General features: G+C 42.6%; 1 protein-coding gene across 1 annotated transcript; it reads right to left on the bottom strand.

Moving 5' to 3' along the window:
* Positions 1 to 11882: 11882 nt before the first annotated feature.
* On the bottom strand, positions 11883 to 14284 carry CITED2 (Cbp/p300 interacting transactivator with Glu/Asp rich carboxy-terminal domain 2). The gene is given in 3 exon segments (XM_021693316.2): positions 11883 to 13282; positions 13284 to 13591; positions 14060 to 14284. Coding segments are annotated over 2 exon segments (819 nt in total). The 5' UTR covers positions 13584 to 13591; positions 14060 to 14284; the 3' UTR covers positions 11883 to 12763.
* Between the last annotated feature and the right edge of the window lie 8270 nt (positions 14285 to 22554).

The following is a 22554-nucleotide window of genomic DNA, read 5'->3' as shown; positions in this document are numbered from 1 at the left end:
TGCACTGAGATTAATCATCTGCCAACATGTACATGATTTTCTTGGTTCAGAGAAATTGTTTATTAATCATATTAACAAGGGGATTTTTAAGGGCTGGGGATATCTCATAGGAACAATGCACAGGCGGGTGTCATGGACACTGAATTGGGGAATCAGAAATCTGTTGGGGACAGATGTATCTTCTCTCTCCCTCTGTATTTGGGGTCATATGGTCTCTTAGTATTACTTTGTTCTGACCCGGTATTCCTCTCCTGTGGACTTCTGCAAGCTAGTTTCTCTGGTCTTCAATATGAGTATATGACCCCAAAAGGACATCCTGGGCTCACCTCAAGATGATTTCAGTTTAAACACCACTGTGATCTGACTATAGTTTCTCTGTCTCTTGGTTGGAATTTTCCTGGCCAGCCAAGGTACTAGCCTCTGGACAGCTACTTGCCTATGGTCCAATCATTCGTGTCATTGGGAGACAGGGTCATTGTGATATGAACATGACTGCTTAGATGAACCGTTTCAGTTGGCCTGAGTAATAGGATCAAATCTATATCTTAGAATAACTCCTCCTGAAGCAAGAAGCTTGGATGGTAGGGGGTAAAATCGGAGGAAGTGAGACCAGATAGGAAGTTATTGCAGTCTAAGTAAGAAGTAGTGTCTGAACTAAGACAATAGGAGGGGGATGGAGAGGAGAATGATACAACAAAGGTGAAATGAATTCATTCACTCGTTGAGTCATTCATTTAATCAACAAATATTTATTAAGCACCTACCATGTACCAGTATTCTTCTGGGTATAATGAACAACATAGACAAAAATTCCTATCCTCATAGGGCTCATAATTTAAAGTAGGGAGAGAATCCGGAAATAATTTCAATAAGTAAATTATGTATTATGTGAGATAGTGGTAAGTGCTATTCAGTTATGGTAGCTATTTATCAAATCACCCCAAAACTCTCCATTTTATGATGCTCATGGATTCTGTGGGACAGGAGTTCAGAAAAGGTACCAGGAGCATGGTTCATCTCTGCTCTATAATATCTAACATCTGGGGCTCCTGCTGGAAAGACCTAACAGCTAAGGGCAACTCAATGCTGGAGTGTGGAAGCACGTGGAGGCATCTTCACTCACACTGGAGGTTGTTACTGGCTATCAGGTGGGAGCATGTTGGCAGACGCACCTATACATGGCTTTTCTAAGTGGCCTGACTTCCTCATGGTATGACAGCTTCAGGATAGTTGGGCTTCTTATATTGCAGCTCAGGGACCCGTGGGGAAAAACAGGAGGTAGTTTTCCGTTTTAATTAATGTGGTCATTGAAAAAGCAAAGGGATGTTTAGGAAGGAGAGCACATTTCAGGCACAGAGAAAGCAAGGGCAAATTGCATTAACCAATTAGATTGATGGGAGCTGAGGTGGATAAAAAGGAAGAAATCTAGGATTTCTAGACTTCTGGCTTGTGAATCTAAAAGAATGGTAGTTCCATTACCAGGAATGCAACATAAGGGATAAGGGAGAGAGGACTGAATGAGTCTTGGACATGATGTGCTTAAATGCTTATCAGAAGTCAGTGTGTGTGTGTGTGTGTGTGTGTGTGTGTGTGTGTGTGTGTGTAAGGAGGCTGGGGCTGAAGATCCAGGTATTGGAATCCTCAGTGTTAGAACCCTTTCTAATGGTATCAGAACCTTTAGGAATTTATGGAATTGGCAAGTACGGTGAGGTGAGAATTCTGGTGAATATCAATACTTAAGGGAAGAGCAAAGGGCTTAATATAAGACGTCAAACTGGACTGGCTTGAAAGATAAGAGGAGAAACAGAAGAGGGGAATGATTTAAGGGTCAGAGAAAGGCAGAGAAAGACCTAGCAACCTTCAAGTCTCTTTCAGACTGGTGCACAAAAACCTACCACTCAAAACTTACTCCTTCAGTTTAAATGTTGTACTCTCTCCAGTTTCCCTCCTAAGATATAAGTGTTCCCAGCAGGGCAGAAAATTGAGCCACTGGTACCTGAGTGAAGGGAAGGCAGGGTGAGAGCACTTTGGAAAGGGAAGGGGATAGAGGGGTGGGGAAGTGGAGAGCTGTTCAAAGATAGCTTTTGTCCATTTCCAATTTCTATCAAGCTGTAGTGAGCAATGGTATGTGGGCAGAGCGTGTTGAGGTATCATTGGCTTATCTTTAATTTTGAGTTCTAATAGATCACATGGAACATTTTACATTCAATAAATAAAACAAACAGCAAGGGCAGGAAGCAAGTTCTTTTTTTTTTTTTTAATTTTATTATGTTATGTTAATCACCATACATTACACCATTAGTTTTTGATGTAGTGTTCCACGATCCATTGTTTTCGTATAACACCCAGTGCTCCACGCAGTACGTGCCCTCCTTAATACCCATCACTGGGCTAACCAATCCCCCAACCCCCTCCCCTCTAAAACCCTCAGTTTGTTTCTCAGAGTCCATAGTCTCTCATGGTTCATCTCCCCCTCCGATTTCCCCCCCTTCATTTTTCCCTTCCTTCTCCTAATGTCCTCCATGCTATTCCTTATGTTCCACAAATAAGTGAAACCATGTGATAATTGACTTTCTCTGCTTGACTTATTTCACTTAGCATAATCTCCTCCAGTCCCATCCATGTTGGTGTAAAAGTTGGGTATTCATCCTTTCTGATGGCTGAGTAATATTCCATTGTATATGTGGACCACATCTTTATCCATTCGCCTGTTGAAGAGCATCTCGGCTCTTTCCACAGTTTGGCTATTACGGACATTGCTGCTATGAACATTGGGGTGCATATGGCCCTTCTTTTCACTACATCTGTGTCTTTAGGGTAAATACCCAGGAGTGCAATTGCTGGGTCATAAGGTAGCTCTATTTTTAACTTTTTGAGGAACCTCCACGCTGTTTTCCAAAGTGGCTGTACCAACTTGCATTCCCACCAACAGTGTAAGAGGGTTCCCCTTTCTCCACAACCTCTCCAACATTTGTTGTTTCTCTCCCTGTCCATTTTGGCCATTCTAACTGGTGTAAGGTGGTATCTCAGTGTGGTTTTGATTTGGATTTCCCTGATGGCTAATGATGATGAATATTTTTTCATGTGTCTGTTAGCCATTTGTATGTCTTCTTCAGAGAAGTGTCTTTTCATATCTTCTGCCCATTTTTTGACTTGATTATTTGTTTTTTGGGTGTTGAGTTTGAGAAGTTCTTTATAGATCTTGGATACCAGCTCTTTATCTGTAGTGTCATTTGCAAATATCTTCTCCCATTCTGTGGTTTGCCTCTTTGTTTTGTTGACTGTTTCCTTTGCTGTGCAGAAGCTTTTTATCTTGATGAAGTCCCAAAAGTTCATTTTTGCTTTTGTTTCACTAGCTTTTGGACATGTGTCTTGAAAGAAGTTGCTGTGGCCGATGTCAAAGAGGTTACTGCCTATGTTCTCCTCTAGGATTTTGATGGATTCCTGTCTCACATTGAGGTCTTTCATCCATTTTGAGTTTATCTTTGTGTATGGTGATAGAGAATGGTCGAGTTTCATTCTTCTGCATGTGGCTGTCCAATTTTCCCAGCACCATTTATTGAAGAGGCTGTCTTTTTTCCATTGCATGTTTTTTCGTGCTTTGTCAAAGATTACTTGACCATAGAGTTGAGGGTCCATATCTGGGCTCTCTATTGGGTTCCACTGGTCTATATGTCTGTTTTTGTGCCAGTACCATGCTGTCTTGGTGATTATTGCTTTGTAATATAGCTTGAAATCGGGCAACGTGATGCCCCCAGCTTTGTTTTTCTTTTTCAACATTTCCTTGGCGATTCGGGGTCTTTTCTGATTCCATACAAATTTTAGGATTGTTTGTTCCAGTACTTTGAAAAACGTCATGGGAATTTTGCTCGGGATGACATTGAAGGTATAGATTGCTCTGGGTAGCATAGACATTTTAACAATGTTTATTCTTCCGATCCATGAGCATGGAATGTTTTTCCATCTTTTTTTTTTTAAAGATTTTTATTTATTTATTTGAGATAGAGAGAATGAGATACAGAGAGCATGAGAGGGAGGAGGGTCAGAGGGAGAAGCAGACTCCCCGCCGAGCAGGGAGCCCGATGCGGGACTCGATCCCGGGACTCCAGGACCATGACCCGAGCCGAAGGCAGTCGCTTAACCAACTGAGCCACCCAGGCGCCCCTTTCCATCTTTTTGTGTCTTCTTCAATTTCTTTCATGAGTGTTCTGTAGTTCCTAGAGTATAGATCCTTTACCTCTTTGGTTATGTTTATTCCGAGGTATCTTATGGTTTTTGGTGCTATAGTAAATGGAATCATTTCTCTAATTTCTCTTTCTACAGTTGAGTTGTTAGTGTATAAGAAAGCAACTGATTTCTGTGCATTTCTATCCTGCCACATTACTGAATTGCTGTGAGTTCTAGTAATTTGGGGGTGGAATCTTTTGGGTTTTCCACATAAAGTATCATGTCATCTGCGAAAAGAGAGAGTTTGACTTCTTAGGAAGCAAGTTCTTTAAGCTTGTAACAATCGAATAGGTGACTTAAGTGTAAATATGAACTTATGGACCTTCAGCTACACCTAGTGGCCAAGTAGTGAAAGGAACAAATTTTAGTGTAATAGTTGATCATGATTCTTCATCTCCTTCCCCTTTACATGTCAGTCAATAATTATTTCTTGGGTAGTTATGTATTATAGTGTACAGTTTCCTCTGTATAACTATTTTCAATCACTCTATTTTTCATCTAGCTAAATAATTGATTCCCCAAACTGGAGGACTGTGGTGGTATAAAACAGAAAAGAGACTGTGTGTGTTGGGAAGTCGGGGGAAAGGAAATAAGAGGGCACAGATGTGTACCTCTTACCTGCTTGAAAACTCACAGTGTCTAGCACCTGCTAGGTCCCTGTATTTTAGCTTTAATATAGGATTGTCTTCTCCAGAAAATAAACAATAACAGTGATGATGATGATGGTCCAGGAAGAGTTGTTTGAAGGAAAAAGAGCCCAAACATTTATTCTGCATCTGCTATTTATGAGGTTTGAAAAATGAAATTAACCTGTAAGAACATAGAGCAGAAACTGAATAAAGAATTGATCAAATTATTTTCAATACATAATATATATACTTCAACCACTGCATCAGCCAAGAATGTTGCATAGTCACTTGTGTCTTTGCAAGTGGCAATTTTTTGGCATTTGCTTACAGACTGAGAAATTTCAGTAGCCAACTCTAGTTTTTATGTGTTTATTATGGCAACGAAGGGGGACAGTTATAGAGATGATTCCAACCATTGAAGAGTTGACCTAAATAGCAACACATCCCCAGACTCACGTTTATCTTGAAAAATGAATGGCAAGAAGGGATGTAAAGATTTTGAAGAGGTTTTATCATATTCTACTGCAGTTTTCCAGAGGAAGAAAATGATAGGAATGGGTTTATGTTTCCTTCTTGAGAATTTGAATAGGGGATATATATTAATTAAACATATATCTTTATTTTACTGATGGAGAAACTTGAGCCAACAGTGATTAAGTTACCCAGCTATTTGGTTGCAGAGCTAAGACTACAACCCATGGTTTTTACTCCTCCTGTACTATTCTTTTTACTACGATTATTAATGGAAAATTTTTCTGTTTCCATAGAAGACCAAAGCAAGAGGAAGTGGGCTTGTACCTCCATGAAGAAAGTTTAGATAGATTGAGGAAGCTTATTTAAGTGTAAAGTAACTAAATACTATATTTTCTTTATTTTGAGATGTGTCTATTTTTGGCATGCTAATATTCTGAAATCAGCCTGACTCTTATGAACAATGTTAAATCATAGTTGCTTCCAGGCAGCGTGTCAAGTTGTGAGGTCGTTCTGTTTACGTGGAAGAATCTAGCCATTGACATTCTGATTTAATAGGTTATGAAATTGACAAAGCTAAGGTGTTCCCTTAATTTGCGAAAGAAACTTTACTATCCAGCAATCTGTAATTCAATTAAATAAAAAACAAAATAAAAATTTAAATCACTGGTACTATTTCATTTGACTTGAAGTGTGAACGAGAAGGGATTAGGCAGACTCACTACCTACGCTACTCTTGCGCTGTTGGGGCTGAACAAGAAGAATCTTTAGACTGGATGTGAGGAGTGTAGATCCAAATGTTGTGAATCCCAAAAATAAATGGTATGTCACTGTACGGATAGCTCCGTGTCATAGTTGTGTTAGTATACTTCATCATTTGCGTACATATAATATAGTGCTTTTTTTTTTTTTTCCTGCAGCACATTATTAAATTGACTGATGAGCTTACAATCATGACATCCAAGAGTAAGACTAATTTGGTTTAGAACGGTAGTGTTATGTATTAGAAGCGAGGTCTGGAAAACCACTCAGCCTCCTACCGGCTGTATTGCCCTTGAGCAGCTTACTTCCTCTCCAAATAACAGTTTCCTTATCTAATACTGGAATAATGACATGAGACTTGTAGGAATATTGTGAGGATCAAATAAGATTCCGTACATAAAGTGCCCATCACCATGCCTGTCCCATAGTAGGTGCTCAGCAAAGTCAGCTCAGTCATAGGAAGCTTAACAAAATAATTTGTTAAGTAATGCTGGCTGAAGGGTGAATTTCTCTGGTTTGGTAAAAATCATGTAGCCTAAACAGTGTTTCTCACCAGTTTAAAGTCCATGCCCCATCGGTCAAGAAGATTTTTAAAAAGTCCTACTGAAATAATATGTATTTAAATATTTTCCCAAAGACATGATAGTATGGAATATGTTTTTTCAAGTTACTGTCCTACACCTTCTCCCCATTCTGATCTGCCTCCTAGAGGAGTGGCCCCACCTAGCTGAGAATCTTTGTCCTAAAGCATGGTAGCAGACAGGGATCTAAGAAACATTTAGATATTTATTTTAGGTTCATATTAAGAGCATAGCAGTTCAATTACTTTTCACCTAATGGCTCCATCGTCCACATATTTGCTAAACACATAAGATTAAGAGAAGAAATATGGAACTAGCCATCATTTGGCATCCAAGATCTTCCTTCAAAGAGTTAGCCAAAATAAATGTATCAAGGCAGTATTTACAAGGTGACTTAAGGATTTTTATGAACAATTTTAAGTACTATGTGTTTGTCAGCATGGAGATATGGTCATGAAGCAAAGGGGGAACAACAACAACAAAAAAAAGGTGGGTTACCAGAAATTTAAAAAGCTCTGTGGTCAAGCTAGTTAAAGAAACCACAAGGCCAGATTTTCTTTCTATCAGTCCCTAGGGAGACACAAAGAGAAAAGGCTTCAATAGCCCTGATCACATTTCCTCCACTCTAGCATCCTGTCCCCTACAAGTGTTCATAAAATAATATCACACCCTGGAGTTGGCTGTCCTCTGACAACTTTTTTTCTGGTTTCATGCGAGTTTGACTTTTACTCAAGCCTAAATCTCGCTCCCCACCCGGCTTTTAAGAATAGACCGGCAGGATTCTTTAGCACTATTAACTTTTCAAAAGCCACTCGTCTATTTGCATATCTCCTGCGAAGCAGAGCACTCTAACCTTGGCTGGCCACAAGGCCCTTTGGAGCCAGAATCCCTTGTCCGCTTTGTTCAGCAACCCGAAATGTGATCAAGGAACCGGCCCACTGGAGAGGGAAGAAGGGGAAGGATTTCAGGGTGGATCACATTGGTGATACCACAGGAAAATGCCAAGAACCCTGTGAAGCATTGTCCCCACCCACGTTGTTCCCTGCCTCACTAATCTTTCAGATTAGCTCAGCCTCATGAAAACCAACGGCCTATAAAGCTAGTCATCATACTCATCGTTCACCTTGTGTCTGCTTTAGTTCACTCTGCATGTCTTGGTGTAGCCAAGGAGAATTCTCAAAAAGGACCCCCAGCTGGCTCCTGGGGCTGGCTCTGACAACTTCAGTGCTCATCGTGGGGACAGAAGTAGCTGATAAGGATCCATGCACTAAGGAGCCATTACTTGGCTCTGAGATCCAATGGAAGGTGTTGGTTGATATTCTCTTTCCCAAGGACCCACATGGATTCAGATCCTCAACACAGGAGACCCCAATTGCTCTTAGCCTTTCTTTTATTATGTTCATAAATAGCAAAATACTGTGGGAATTCACACCAACAGCTCTTAGTGTATTTTCAGTTCATTATTTAGCCTTCCTTATGAATTTAAGTTCTCCAACGAGGGGGAAAAGTTCTTTATTTCAGGTGTCTTAAAATTTCTCAAAAATGTATGTGAGTCTTATTTAGTATAAAGCAAACTACAACTATTTATGAGCAGTACAGCATTTGATAGAGAAATGTCTTTATATTTCTTTTTCCAATTTAAATGAGAAGTATTGCTACCAGGAAAAACAGAATCATTTCTCTCCTCGCTGGATAAAAATAGGTCAAGTAATTTAAGCCGGTCCATGGCAATTAAAATTCTGACATTGCCACTGTTTCTTCTATTCTGGGGGGAAAAGACAAACAGAACACATGATAATAGGGGCTCCTTGGCTAAGTCACTTGATGTGCTTGCTACCTCTTGTTCTTGCTTCAACCTGCCTGGGAGCTCTGATTCTGAGGATAGTGGTACAGGACCAAAATGATAAACACCATCTCTGAAGCTGTGTAACACCTCTTTTGTGCTAGCAAAACAATACGGTCAGAGAGGAGAAAATTGCCAATGGCTTGGGTCCTAAATTCTCTGAATTCTAAATTTATTTATTTTTTGGAGACAATGTTATCTGCCAAGCTTATTTTAAAGTAAATTTTACTGAAGCAATTAGACAGCAGCACTCATTCTCATTAAACATCCTGTGGCCCTTTCACAAGATTAGAGCCTGTGGCTTGGTCACATTCCAACACAGATAACTGCATTCTGCATTCCTAGAGAGTTCCCTCCACCTCTCCAAACCCTTACCATCAGATGCATTGTTATTTGCACTTGTCCCAGACCAAGAGTGCTGTTGTGAGGGTGCAGGGTATCAGCTTTAACTGACAGGCGAAAGCATTGCTCATTATACTTTGATAAAAGACATTCCCTTAACCAATGCCTATTTTGAAATGTGAGGCAAATCTCAACTATGTACATTTCATCATAAGCTAAGGTCTTTGGTAAGTAAAACACTCTTATTTGCATCAAAGGAGTTTACTTTGGGATCTTCTTTGCTAAAAATTGTGTTGCTCAAATATGTGCTGTTTGCTTCAAGAAAGAAAACGAAGCATTCAGAAATGGTAAACAAACAATAAAACAACAACAACAACAAAATCCCTCTTGGGCAAATGGCTTTCCTTTGACCTTCTAAATAAATTCCACAAGGGGGCGAAAACACCTAATGGTCTGGGACTGCAAAGTTTATATTTCAAAGCCGGCCACCCATAATAGATTAGTGGATTAATATTTTGCTCTAAAGGATCTGGCCTTTAATGTTGACATCAATTTATAGCTATCCCAGGCGTTTACAGTAGTAAAAGTCATGGAGACCATAAACTTCACAATAGATGTCAGCCTTCTGGTACTAGTGGTCTAGCCTAGCACCCCATAAACAGTGGTGATTAGGTAACTGTCCTTCAAAGGCCCATCCATAGTTGTCACGGCTTTATCAGCTCCAGCAAAAATACTGCCACAAGGATTTTAGCAGCCACAAGGCAGAGGGACAAGTTTTTATCAATGTGTTATTTTTCTGACATGCTTCTATGATGTTCTTACTTATCATTGATCTCATCTTGAAAAATCAAGCATGGAGTGTCTATTTGTGGGCAAAGCTTAAAGAACAGAAGCTCTCTTGTACCATATTAGAACTTTTTGAAAAACAGCCAAGGTACAGAGGTCAAATTTCCCCATATGCTATAAGCAACTTGGTAGAAAGCAAGACCACAAAAGGTTTTGCAAATGTCCGCCAGTAGCCTGGTGATCTAGGTCACTGTACAGGTTTCATTAATCAGGTTGTTCAAACAAGGAGTTATTTTTCCTCTGCTTAAGAGACCTGCCGATATCACATAGAATCTGCTCAATTGTTGATCAAGAAAGAGTTTTCATGAAACAGAGGTCATTCAAATGAACGGGGTTGGGGGAGGGTTGTATTTGCACTGAGGAGAAATTGTGCTTTTAAAAACCCAGCTCCTCTGTTTGAGTCCTCTGTTCTGGCAGAGATGGGCTCAGGATCTAATAATAGTTCCTTGGGCTCTGCATCTCCCATACGTGTTCCGGTGTTAGAGCAGCAGGGAGGAATTTAGGGACAGAGCAGGTGTTGTGGCTTATTTCCTGGCACAATAAATGGTGAAGGGTGGTGGCAAGACTATTCTTCTGCGTCTTTCTTTATGCAAAAAAAAAACCAAAACAACCCATGCCTCCATTAGCTTTCCTTTTTTCCTGGCACAAGTGAAAAAGAACATGAATTGCTGTACTAGTATGTATGCAAACATATTTTTTCACTTGAGCCTCTGGAAAAAAGAAAAGAAAAACTTACTGTGAAAATGCTTAGCCGGGAAGATTTACTGCTGATTGCAGATTTAGTATTGACATATTTTAGCTGAAGAAAACTTCAGCTCGAACTATTAATGTGGGAAATCTGGATGAGTTTTTAAAAATGGGGTGAAGAGTTTCAAATGATTTTATATTTTCAAAGAAATTATTTATTTAGAACATAATTTTGAATAAGGAAGTGTCAGTTACAGAGGTATCAAGAGCCCAGTGGAGTGTGCATCTTAATTTTAATGGCTTGTCTTGCAAATAGAATTATAGAATGTAGGTGATCTGAATTATTCCGAAACCAGCCTTTTTGCCAGACTCACTGTAATTTAATACTTCTGTGTTTCCTTCTCTGATTTTTTTATTATGAAATATGGGATTTAAGATTAGAATCTGAGAGTCTAAATGAAATGCTCTTTTAAACTATTATTTGTGAGATTTTCCTCCAGCTCTATTTCTTTACTTCTCCAGTGGGTCAAATATAAAAGACTGTATTCTTTCTTGAATGTAGATGTATTGTTCTTATAAGATAAGCTAGGAAAACATGAAAGGGAAAACAAAATTCCATCTTCAAACTGGGATAACTTGAGAATTTAACAATATGACTTTTTACTTGATTATATAAGGCAAAACTCGACACCTACTTAACCATAATTATGTCTTCTTGATAACACACTTAGGTAAAATTAAAACAATCTTATCCTTATGTCCTTTGCACCCCTTGCCTGTTAACAGAAAAAGCTCAGAATTCTGGAGAACAGGGCATGCTTGAGAGGGAACATCTTGTGAAGACTGTAATTTGACCTTTGAATCAACCTCCCTGTGTAAATTTTAAATATTATAGAACAAAATAGAAAGCCTCAAGGTGGAATTCTGCCCCCTCTTCCTCTTAGGACTATAAACCAGTCAGAAGCTATTTCAGAGATTAAGCTAGAAAATGTGTGCCTCTCCTTAGGACTTTTGCTGAGAAATAAAATTCGTCACTAGAGATAAAGGTAGATTATGTTTAATGCCATCCTCATCAATCTTCCAGCATATTATCCCTATCTACCTTCATTTACGTAGTTGAATCAGGTATAAGCAGAAACACTTGGTTTCCCCCCAACACACTGTGAAAAAAATATTTATGATATTTAATGGTACAAACCTAACTCTGGAGTACACTTGAAAATGATGGCAATTAAGAAAAAAAATGCTCTTGGACAACTTTGCAGCTTCTGATTAAACCACACCAAGAGGCATGTTACAATGGTAACAATGAAGCATTATGCCAATTATGTTAAATCCTGCTCTCCACTTAAGCTCATCATGACCTGTTTTAGTGTCCTGTAATTTATCCTTTGGAATGCTTACTCTCATCAATAAAGTGTTCAACTTAAAGAGGGAAAGAAAAGCCACCGAAAGGAACCACCCCTCCCCCCCAAATGACTTCTAGAAAACAAGTATTTCTTAACTTTTTATTGACATTGGCAAATTAAAATAGAATAAATTAACAAGTATTTTTTCAAAAAAATGTTTTGTACAAAAATACTGTCAAAATTTCCTAAAAAGCTTTCAACACAGTAGTATCTTTTCATGTACTGAATATAACTATTAGCACAGTGTCAAAAATGTTGAAGACAGAAACAAAATAAAAATCTGTGAAATGTTTGCCACTGACGACATTCCACACCCTATTATTGTCTGTACATATGGGGGAGGGGACAGCCAACTTGAAAGTGAACAGTATGACTTTTCCTGATCCAGAACGGTTTGGCCCACATCTGTTTAATCTTCCAGTTTAGCATATTAAAAAAAATTAGTCTGTACTCAAATGCATAGTTTAAAAAATGAAGCGAGATGGCAGAGTTTGTGCAGTAATATCTGCCCTTCAAAGTTCATGCAACCAACTAATGCAATTTTTCCTTTCACTCGTAAATCTGAATGCAGTTCAGTCATTTGAAACCATCTACAAAACCCACAAGATTAAGCAGTTTGCCAAGATTAATATCTAACAGTTGAGCACTGGAGAAAGTGAGGAAATAAGGAGTAAAAACAAACAACAAAAAAGACCAAGTTAGCTAGATATTTCAACTACATAAGGGATGTGAATGTCAAGGCTACAAAAACGAAACAAAAACAGAAAAAAAAAAGTGGCAGCAATTTTTTTTAAACCAATTTGTACAAGTTTATAGTTTACTTTGTTTCCAAGTTCTCAAACCTTTCAAGATCTGAAAAGTGAGATACTGTGTCTAAGGGAATGTTTTTTAATTCACACCGAGGTTGGGGGGGGGTGGGGGGGGGGGGGAGGGGTTTGATTTCTTTTCGCCGGGGTTTCGGTCAAGTCAACAGCTTACTCTGCTGGGCTGCTGTTTGCACACGAAGTCCGTCATAAAATCAAACTCGTTTTGCCCCAGCCAGAGTTCGGGCAGCTCCTTGATGCGGTCCAAACCCATTTCTATCACTAGGGACATAAGCACTTCCTCGTCGATGAAATCAGTGTCTATGACATTGGGCGGCAGCATTGCAGCAGGGACGTGGGCCACGGAGGCGGGCATGTTGCTGCCGCTGCCGCCGCCGCCGCCGCCGCTGTTGCCGCTGCCCGCGCCACCACCCGAGGTGCCGCCGGAGCCGCCGGGGGTGCTGCTGCCGCCCGAGCCGCCGGGGGTGCTGCTGCCGCCGCTGTGCTTGGGGTTGCAATCTCGGAAGTGCTGGTTTGTCCCGTTCATCTGGTGGCCTGCAGCAGGGTGCAAATCCGGCATGTAGTGGTTGTGGGGGTAGGGGTGATGGTTGAAATACTGGTTGTTGAGCTTCTGCAGCTGCATGCTGGCCGGCAGGGAGCCTCCCTGGCTGGCCACCGGGGGGGCCCATGAACTGGGAGTTGTTAAACCTGGCTGCGGGGGCCAGCGCGCTCGGGGGGTGCCCGCCGTTCACAGTCCCCGGCCCCATCGCATGCCTGATGCCGCTCGTGGCATTCATGTTGCCCGCGCCGTAGTGTATGTGCTCGCCCATCAGGGCGTTGAAGGCGTGTTGGGGCTGCTGCTGCTGGTGGTGATGGGGGCTCGGGAACTGCCCCATGCCCATGCGATGGGCAGGGTGGTGGTGCAGCCCATTGGTGCCGTCGGGGAAGCGCCCGTGGTTCATGGCCATCATATGGTCTGCCATTTCCAGTCCTGCAAGTAAAAAGGGCAGACGGTAAGACCCGCGCCACACGTGCAGCCCACCACGGCGCACCCCACTTTTTCTCGCCTCTGCCCCCCTAGGCTCCCCGGACGCACGTCGGCTGCGAAATCGCTCGCTCTCCCCGGGATCCTACTAGTAGCCTGTGCACCCGGGCTCGCCACCACGGCGGACCTGCCAACCCACAACAGAGCTGGGCGCTGAACAAACAGCCCCTTCCCCTGCGGATCGTGCGGGCGGACCCGAGCCCACACCCCCTCTGCTCCCCGAAGTCGCCTAATAAAGGAAGTGCCCCGTAGCCCTGCCGCGAACTTCAGGCATTAAATCAGCCCTCCTCATCCTGTTGTTGCACATCCTGTTGTTATTCCCCAGCTCCGCCTCACGCTCTTCCTCCGGGCAAACCCAGCCCTCGGAGGACTGGGCTGGCAGGCGCCCCAACCAGCTTCGCCCGCCGCGCTTACCTTCCGTCTTTGCGATTTCTGCTCCGAAGACCGAGGGCGGGATCGTCGGGTCCAGGACCGGCTCAGCAGCACATAGAGGGGGCCTTCCTGGTGTGCAGGGCGCTCGCTGTCGCGATGTCGGCACGGAGGTCTTGCAGTGGCCGCTGGGGCAGAATCGGAGCCGTTCCCTTTTATTTCCCCTCTGCTGCCCTCACAGCTCGGTAAGACCGCCCGGCAGCTGCCAACAATGAGCTGTGTTTCTTAGGGCTTTGGCCACAGTTAATATAAGGGATTTCAGGAAGGGCGGAGCGAGCCTCCCGGGTGGGCGGCGGCAAAACGCGGACTCCGGAGCCCCGGGCACGCCGGACCGGGTAGGCGAGCCGCGTCCCCGCGGCCAGAGGCACGTGCGCAGAGGCTGCGGGCCCAGGCGCCGCCTCGCTGCCGCGGGCTCTGGTTTCCATGCGCCCCAGAAACGCGGGACCAGCCCGGCGGCTCCTGCAGCTGGGAGGAAATGCCCCCTGGACCCCTAGCCCCAAAGTAGCGTCTGCCCTGAGAGGAGCGAGGAAAATGCACCGCTCCCCTCTGGTCGGATCCCCCACCCCCAGCTCTCCAGCTCGGCTCACCTAGCGATCTGAGGTGCCTTCTAGGGGAAAAGGGGGTTCTCTCAGCGCCCCCTTCCTCCATAGTGCCCTTCTGCCTCCCCGGCTTTGCAACACTCCCCACCCCCCCAGGCTGCGAAGAATGGCTGTGTTTCCCCGAATGGGGTTTTAAATCCCCGGACAAATAATGCCCCTTTCCCGAGCACACTTTCCTGGGCTGTGCCTTTGTGTTTTTACAGGGGCGCTGGGTAAACCTGATGTAGATGTTTTGCGTGTAGATGCATTTCCCCCCCACCCCGCCCCAACTCCTTTCAAGGACAGGAGCTGGGGGCGGGGAGCGGCAGCGGCTGCAGGTGGACGGAGCGCGCTCGCGGGCCCGGCCGCCTCCGCTCCCGCGCTCGGGAGTCCGGTCCGCGCTTTCGGGCCCGCTCGCCGCTCCCGGGGTACGTGTGCTTCTGCTAAGTTTGCGTTTGCTGCTCTTGGTAGCTTTGGCATCCGAGCTGAGGCGTCTCTGCTCTGTAAACAAACTCAGCGATCCTCGTCCCCAGATCCACCTTTTTGCACATACACAGTTTCTTGCTTCTGCTGTTGCCCTTGATCCGGGAGGTGGGGGTGTGTGCAAACTTGCACAGCCTCCCTCCGGGCTCTGCCTGACGATTTGGGGTTGATTTAGAAGCGAACGGGTTTGTAATTAAGAAATTCGAGGGCTGAGTAAAGCTGCTGTTGCTGGAAAAGGAAAACAAATAGATAACATGGTAATCGCTTTGTAAATAAAGTCGTTCTGGAGGTGGGCACGTAGCTGCACGTCCCGTATGGCACCGTGCGCACACACACTGCTGGGACTCTTCCTTTTTTTTTAAAGATTTTATTTATTTATTTGACAGAGAGAGACATAGCGAGAGAGGGAACACAAGCAGGGGGAGTAGGAGAGGGAGAAGCAGGCTTCCCGCGGAGCAGGGAGCCCGACGTGGGGCTCGATCCCAGGACCCTGGGATCATGACCTGAGCCGAAGGCAGACGCTTAACGACTGAGCCACCCAGGCGCCCCGGGACTCTTCCTTTTCAGTGAAATTGTTCAGTGGGGCAATAGGCGATAATAATAACCTTGCTTCCCAGGACGCGGCACAAGTAGCCTGGTCGTCCATTTGGCTCATTGACTTGCAAATAAAAACCCTTACACCGGTCTGGGCTACTACCCGGTCGGAGCTCTCTTGCTTTCTCACATGGGCAAGCCGAGTTGTTTTCCCAACACCATGATGAGACTGCTCCGAGCTTTTATATTGCTCTTTATGTGGTAAAAGCGAGTTTAGCGCTCCGAATGAGGACTTCTGTTCAGAGTTGTTTCTTCATAACTCGATAGCCATTGAAGACTTCCTGCTGCGAAGAGCTAGTCCCCCGCCCTCCACCCCTCCTTTTCTCCCTTCTTGCTCACAGGACTTTTTTGAGGCCCTATTTTTTGAGGACTGGAAATTCTGATACATACATTTCCCCTTTCAGGAATTTGCAAAAGAGAGCAAATCCTGATTATGTTAGTCTCTTACCCCTCTGTCTTCCTCTAGTTAGATATATAGATAGATAGACTTAGTATACAAATATAATATATATAATATATATTTAAACATTGTTACTGTCTTCCTGTCTTTCCTTTTCCAGTCTCTACAGCATTTATAACTGTGTGTGCGATAATTTCTTTTGTGTGTGTGCAATATTTTTTAAACCTCAAAAATATTTAGTTTTTGGAGTCTTGTGCACAGAACACATTGCATTGTTGGTTGCAATAATCCCCTACTCTCCTGTCCACCCACCCCTTTTACCTGTAGGTCATGGGCTTGCAGCTACAGATTCAGAGGCTGGGAAGAAACGTGCAAGTGCCACTTCCTATCAAAAAATAGGCTCCGAAATACTGGTCAACCCCAGACTCAAAAATTGTCCGATAGATTGTTTATTTCCCTTCCTTATACTGCAGTGTCTTGCAACACAAGGACCAGCTCTTCAATGTCTAATCTAAATTCCTCTTGGAACCATTAAGGAAAGGTGCAGTTTCATCCAAGTCCAGTGGTTCCACAGGCTATTGGGAAATCTCTTGAAAGGTCACCTCCCCATCCCCCACCCCTTAAAGGGAAAAAAATTTAGTTCTGGGACCAGCTGGTTAAAACACAGCATGCTTTGTGCATTTATTCATCTGTCCAGTGAATGTTCCCCAAGAGCCAGGCACTTTCCTAGTGCCTAGAGAAACAAGCAATATAGGAACTCATGTTCAAAAAGAGAAGATGGACAAACAGGTCTAACAGGCACAGGGCACACTGTAATAAATGCAACAACAGCATTCAACACAAGGACTTCTGGAAATACATAGGAGGGACACCCAACCCGGTCTTAGGGGTCTTCAGAAGGCTTCCCAGTGTAGGTGGTAACTAAACTGAAGTCTGAGGATGAGTGGGAGTTAGGCCACCAGAGGAGGGGCCAGAGATGAGAGAAGCAAGAGGTAAATCGAGGATGGATCCTGTAGTCTTTGTTTCCCAAGCTGAGAAACTCGGATTGTATCCTGAAGACAACGAGAAGTAGGTGAACAAAGGAGATGATCACATTTTCATTTTAGAGAGATCAGGACAGGACTGTGGAGAATGGATTGAGAAAGTAAGCCTGGAAATGGGGAGTCCAGTTAGGGGTGGTTACAGTCACCTAGGGGTATGCATAACCCCATGTAACCAGGGCTTTATCCTCTGAACCGGGCAAGGCAGTGGTCTGTGTGTGACCTTCACAGCGATAGATGGCTATATTAGTTTCCTAGGGCTGCCATAAAGAAGTACTACAAACTTTGTTTACGCCACTCAGGCTTAAAGAGCAGGAACTTATTGTCACAGTTCTGGAGGCTAGAAGGGCCATTTCCAAGTGCAGGCAGGCCTGGTTCTGAGGGTTGTGAGGGAGAATCTATTCCAAGTCTCTCTCCCAGAGTTGGTCATTTGCTGGCCATCATTGCCCCACCTCTGCCTTTATCTCTACCTGGTGTTTTCCTATGTGCCTATCTCTGTCTAAAATTTCCCCTTTCTCTAAGGGCAGCAGTCATACTGGATTAGGCCCTATCCTGATGACCTCACTTTAACTCGATTACCTCTGCTGAGACCCTATCAACAAATAAGGTCACATTCGGAAGTACTGGGGGTTAGTTAGGATTCCAGCATGTCTTTTCTGGAGTGACACAATTCGGCCTATAACAGGGGTGGAGAAACGGAAAAACGCAAGACCCCTGCCACTGTGGGAAAAAAGATGCTGCCTGGAACTCTCTTCCTGCTGGCCTACGCATTCATTTCTTCATGTTTCTGCTCAGACATTACCTCAGTGAGGTCTTCCTGCCTGACTGTCCTACCCAAAGAGCAATATCCCCTTTTGCTTTCTTACACTGTTTTGTTTTTCCTCTTAGCATTTATCCCCCTGACATGCTGCATATTGAATTTTTACTGTCTTCCCCCCCCCCCCCGCCCCCCTAGAATGGCAGCCCCAGGAGAGCGGAGACTTTGCCTGTTTGTTTATTCAGTGTCTGAAGTAAGTCCTGGCATGATTTGTCTTTTCCTGATTAGATGAATGAATGAATGAATGAATGAATGAATGAATGAATGAATGAATAAAAGAAAGAAAGAAAGAAAAGAAAGAAATACAGCAGATACTGAGGGAAACTAATAAAGGATTTATGAGGGGGGATGTCAGAGAAGATTTTACGGAGAAGGTGACTTTCAAGGCTGGAAGGAGAAGAATCTAGAAAGAACAGCAGGGTACCACTGTCTGCATGTGGCCTTGGACGCACTTGAGCGAAACTGTGATCCCTTTGGGAAGATAGCTCATCAGGGGGTCACTGACTGTTGAGTTATGGAAGTAGGCCCCTATTAGTGTGAATTTTTTATTGAAATGGAGCTTTTCTGAGGTAAGCTTCGGGCTTCAGGAAATCCTGAGTTGAAGAAAGGCTGCCTCAAGGACCCAGCTTCAAAATATATGTGGAAGAGTTTATACATGTGTTGGTGGGGTAGGAGTGGGGCTGGCAGATAGGGTGGAGTCCAGTACTAGGTTTTATACTTTATATAAGTGATCTCACCTAATCTATACCCTAACAAGTAGGAATTACTTTCATCACTTCAGAAGGGAGGATTTTGAGTTTCAGTTAAAAACAAAAACAAAAACAAAAACAATTTAAAAAATGACCACCTTCTTAGAGCGATTAGGGAAAAGGGGAGAGAAAGAAACAGACACTGGTTGGGCCCTTTGTCCCCTTCCCCTCCTCCTAAGACCTTGGCTCTAGGTCTTAGCTGGTGAGGAAAACGCTACTGTCACCTTATTCCAACATCCATGTGGCCACCATAATAAGGCAGGATCCTCTGAGCATGAGCTGTGATGACAGTCCTTTTTTCTGCCTTTCTCCCACTCCACTTCTGTTCTCCCTCATTTGCAGGGTCTGTAGCATAATTTGGTGTAGGAGCTGTCACTGGACCCATAGTTCCTGATCCAGAAACTGTGGATGGACGTTAGTGTCAGGATGAGGACTCATGGTTAATAAGGAGGTAGAAGCCTTACATGCAACCTTGCATTTCTGCAAGTTGAATAAATAATGTCTTATATGGTATGTGCTTAAGTAAAAATGATACATTCATATCAGTTTTAAACCTGTGGATTTGGTTCTATGTAATAAAATACAAATTCACTTGAAATCATCACTAAACTCATAGTAGTTTTTTTCTGTCTTTATGTATTTTCTCATTCAGTAGAAATATAGTGGTGAAAAGGGGAGAGGGAGAAGGCAGGGAGATGTTTTATTCAAAAGGGATCTTTAAACTTGGTGAAGTCGATACAACGCACCTGAGAAATTGGTTAAAATAAAGATTCCAGGACATTTTCTCTGGAACTCCTGACTCAGCAGATTAGGAGTGGGATCTGCGGATCTATGTATTTTTTAAGAAACTTCTAGTTAGTTCTGACGTTTAGACAGATTTGTGAACCACCGACCTTGTTCCCAGGTATAGTGTGAGCGTAGTTTACATTCATAAAGCTCTGTCCTCCCCCCACCCCCAAGTTCCACCCTCTCCCCTTGCCTCCCATGATTGGAATTTTGCCCATCTTTGAAGGTTCTTCTCAGGTGACATCACCTGTTTCAAGCCTCAATCCCCCAATGGAAGGAATTCTGGCTCCCTTGTTGCTCCCAGGGCACTTTGCTCAGATCTTCCTTTATAACTCATTCTGGTTTGAGTTATGGGTATATGTGCCCTCCTGTAGCCTTCTCTGTAATGGCAGAGGCTCCTTGGTGAACCCCAAGGGGCTGCACAATGTCATGCATAGCGTAGCTTGTATTAGTCTGCTCAGGCTGCTGTAACAAAATACCACAGACTGGGTGGTTTCAACAACAGACATAAATTTTCTCACAGTTCTGGAGGCTGGAAGTCCAAGATCAAGGTGTCAGCAGATTTGGTTTCATCTGAGGCCTCTCACCTTGGCTTGCAGATGGTCACCTTCTTGCTGCGTCTTCACATGGTCTTTTCTCTGTTTATTTCTGTGTTGAAGCCCCAGCTGTCTCTTTGTGTCAGATTCCATTAGGACCTACCCAAATGACCTCATTTTAATTCAGTGAGTTCTTTGAAGACCGTATATCCAAATATAGTTACATTCTGAGATGCTGGGGAATAGGGCTTCAACATATGAATTTCATGGGATGCAATTCATCCCATAACATACCTCCTGTGTAGATTCGTTTTAGGTAATTGACATTTTATTAGTCTACAGGTTCAACACGAAACTAGAGAACATTCACATTGGTTATGAAGTTGGATGAGGTATGCTGGAAGGCAGAAGAAAACTTCAGTGACCTTAACTAATTAGGGAAATGCTCCATTAAAAACAGAATTATATTCAATAGGAAACACTTCAAAGGGCCCATGAGGACAATAACAAATTACATGGGTATTAGGTGGGAAATTACTTGACTAGATATAGCAAGTTTAGCCAAAGGGAAAAAAAAAGAAAAAGAAGAAGAAAGAAAGAAAAAACAGAAAAAAGAAAAAATAAGTGTGGGTCCAACTGAGCTGTTGGTTGAATGGGAGGCAGCAATGGAATGTGGTTATTCAAAAGGCAACAACTTAGAGTGTGTTGGGAATGAGAATATCACATGATAGAGCTGGAAGTAATCCTTTTGCTACACTTGGCTCTTCTCAGAGATGGTGGTTGGTTTGTAACTTTACATTTTAATAAAGAATTACAGAGACTAAAGAAGGTTCATTTAAAAAAAAGAGGGGGAATATATTTTAAAGGGATGGGAAATGGGACTTATAATGGCTATTTAATCTGGAGAAGAAAAGCTGACAGGTGACTTAATACATATGTTCTGGTGTACACATAGGGAAACTAATATGGTGGATCCTTTCCAGATGTTTTCCTTTTCCACTGAGACAAAGAAAAAAGGAAAGCATTTTTAAAAGAGAGCTTTAGATCAGTGGCTTTCGAATTGTGTTCTGCAGACCTTGAGTGTTCTCAGCTTCACTTTTATGTGCTTTATATATTAAGGATTTCTCATTTGAATTTGTTTTAAAACATTGTTCTGATATTAAGCAGTTATGAAAACTAAAGCTTTAGATAAAACAAAAATCATAGCCTTCTAATTCTAGGTGGGACTTTAAAAAGAATCTTATCCTAACCCCTTCATTTTCTAAATGAGAAATCTGAGGTCCTGAGAGGTTAAGTGACTTGCCTGTAAAGGACTTCCTTAACATCAGGATTTTAAAACACCAGAGCAGATTATCAGAGGGAACTAAGTCTTTATGAAGACTTCAGTGAAATAGGATAAGAGATGTGTTGAATGGCTTAAATCAGCATTTCCCAACTGGCGCTCCGTATTATAGGTGGGTGCGTTGTAAAAGGAAGTAACACAATCTGTATCAATTTCTACTTTTTAAAAAATGGGAAATAAAATCATTTAAAAGTATTTTTGCAGTTCAAAATGGAAGTTTAAAAGTCTCTGAGTGTGTGATGAGTGAGCCTACTGAGCTGGTGATAGACATCCCACATCTGATGAGCAGGCACTTGACTCTGTTACCCTCTAGCTAAATACCCCCATCAGAGGGTGACGTTTACTGTTGTACAACTTTGTGTTGCTTTAATTCTCATTCACATAGGGATTTTTTTTCCCTTTTTTTCTCATATTTTTTTTAATTAAATTCAAGTTAGTTAACATATGGTGTATTATTAGTTTTAGGGATAGAATTTAGTGATCCATCAGTTGCATATATCACCCAGTGCTCGTTACATCAAGTGCCCTCCTTCATGCCCATCACCCAGTTACTCCATTCCCCTCCCCCGCCTTCCAGCAACCCTCAGTTTGTTCCCTACAGTTAAGAGTCTTTTATGGTTTGCCTCTCTCTCTGTTTTAGTATATGTGCTGTTTTTATCTTATTTTATTTTTCTTTTAGGGATTTTTTTTAAGATCGAAGAGAAATGGCCCTGAATAAAACAAATCAATGAGAAACATAATTGTGATAATTTTTCTGCCTGTGACTTAGGATGGTGCTCACCCCATGCAGAGGCAACATTCACATAATGAAAATCCTTATGTAGCACCAATACATAACTCTACAACTCAAAACTCAAAGGTGAAAGAGAAAACAGTTGGCCTTCAATTTATTAGAAATAAAGATTCAACTGTCACATATAACAATAGTAGAGGTGTGTTACAAATAAGAGCCTCAAACTCTTTTCCTCTTATCTCATTAGTTACAAACAAAACAAATTCTTTTTAAAAACCCCAGTTGGTTTTTAAGTACAAAATACAAGAACTAAAAGCATCAAGAAATGAAAGTATTTTGTGTCAGTTTCTGATGTCCATATATGTAGCTATATTTCAGTCTATGCTTAAGTATGCATTTAGTACAAAATCCAAAGAGAGATA

Source organism: Neomonachus schauinslandi, chromosome 8, assembly GCF_002201575.2.
Source record: "Neomonachus schauinslandi chromosome 8, ASM220157v2, whole genome shotgun sequence".
In the NCBI taxonomy this organism is placed as follows: domain Eukaryota; kingdom Metazoa; phylum Chordata; class Mammalia; order Carnivora; family Phocidae; genus Neomonachus; species Neomonachus schauinslandi.
Note: the sequence above shows the minus strand (reverse complement) of the source record. Positions and strands in the feature narration are given on the sequence as shown.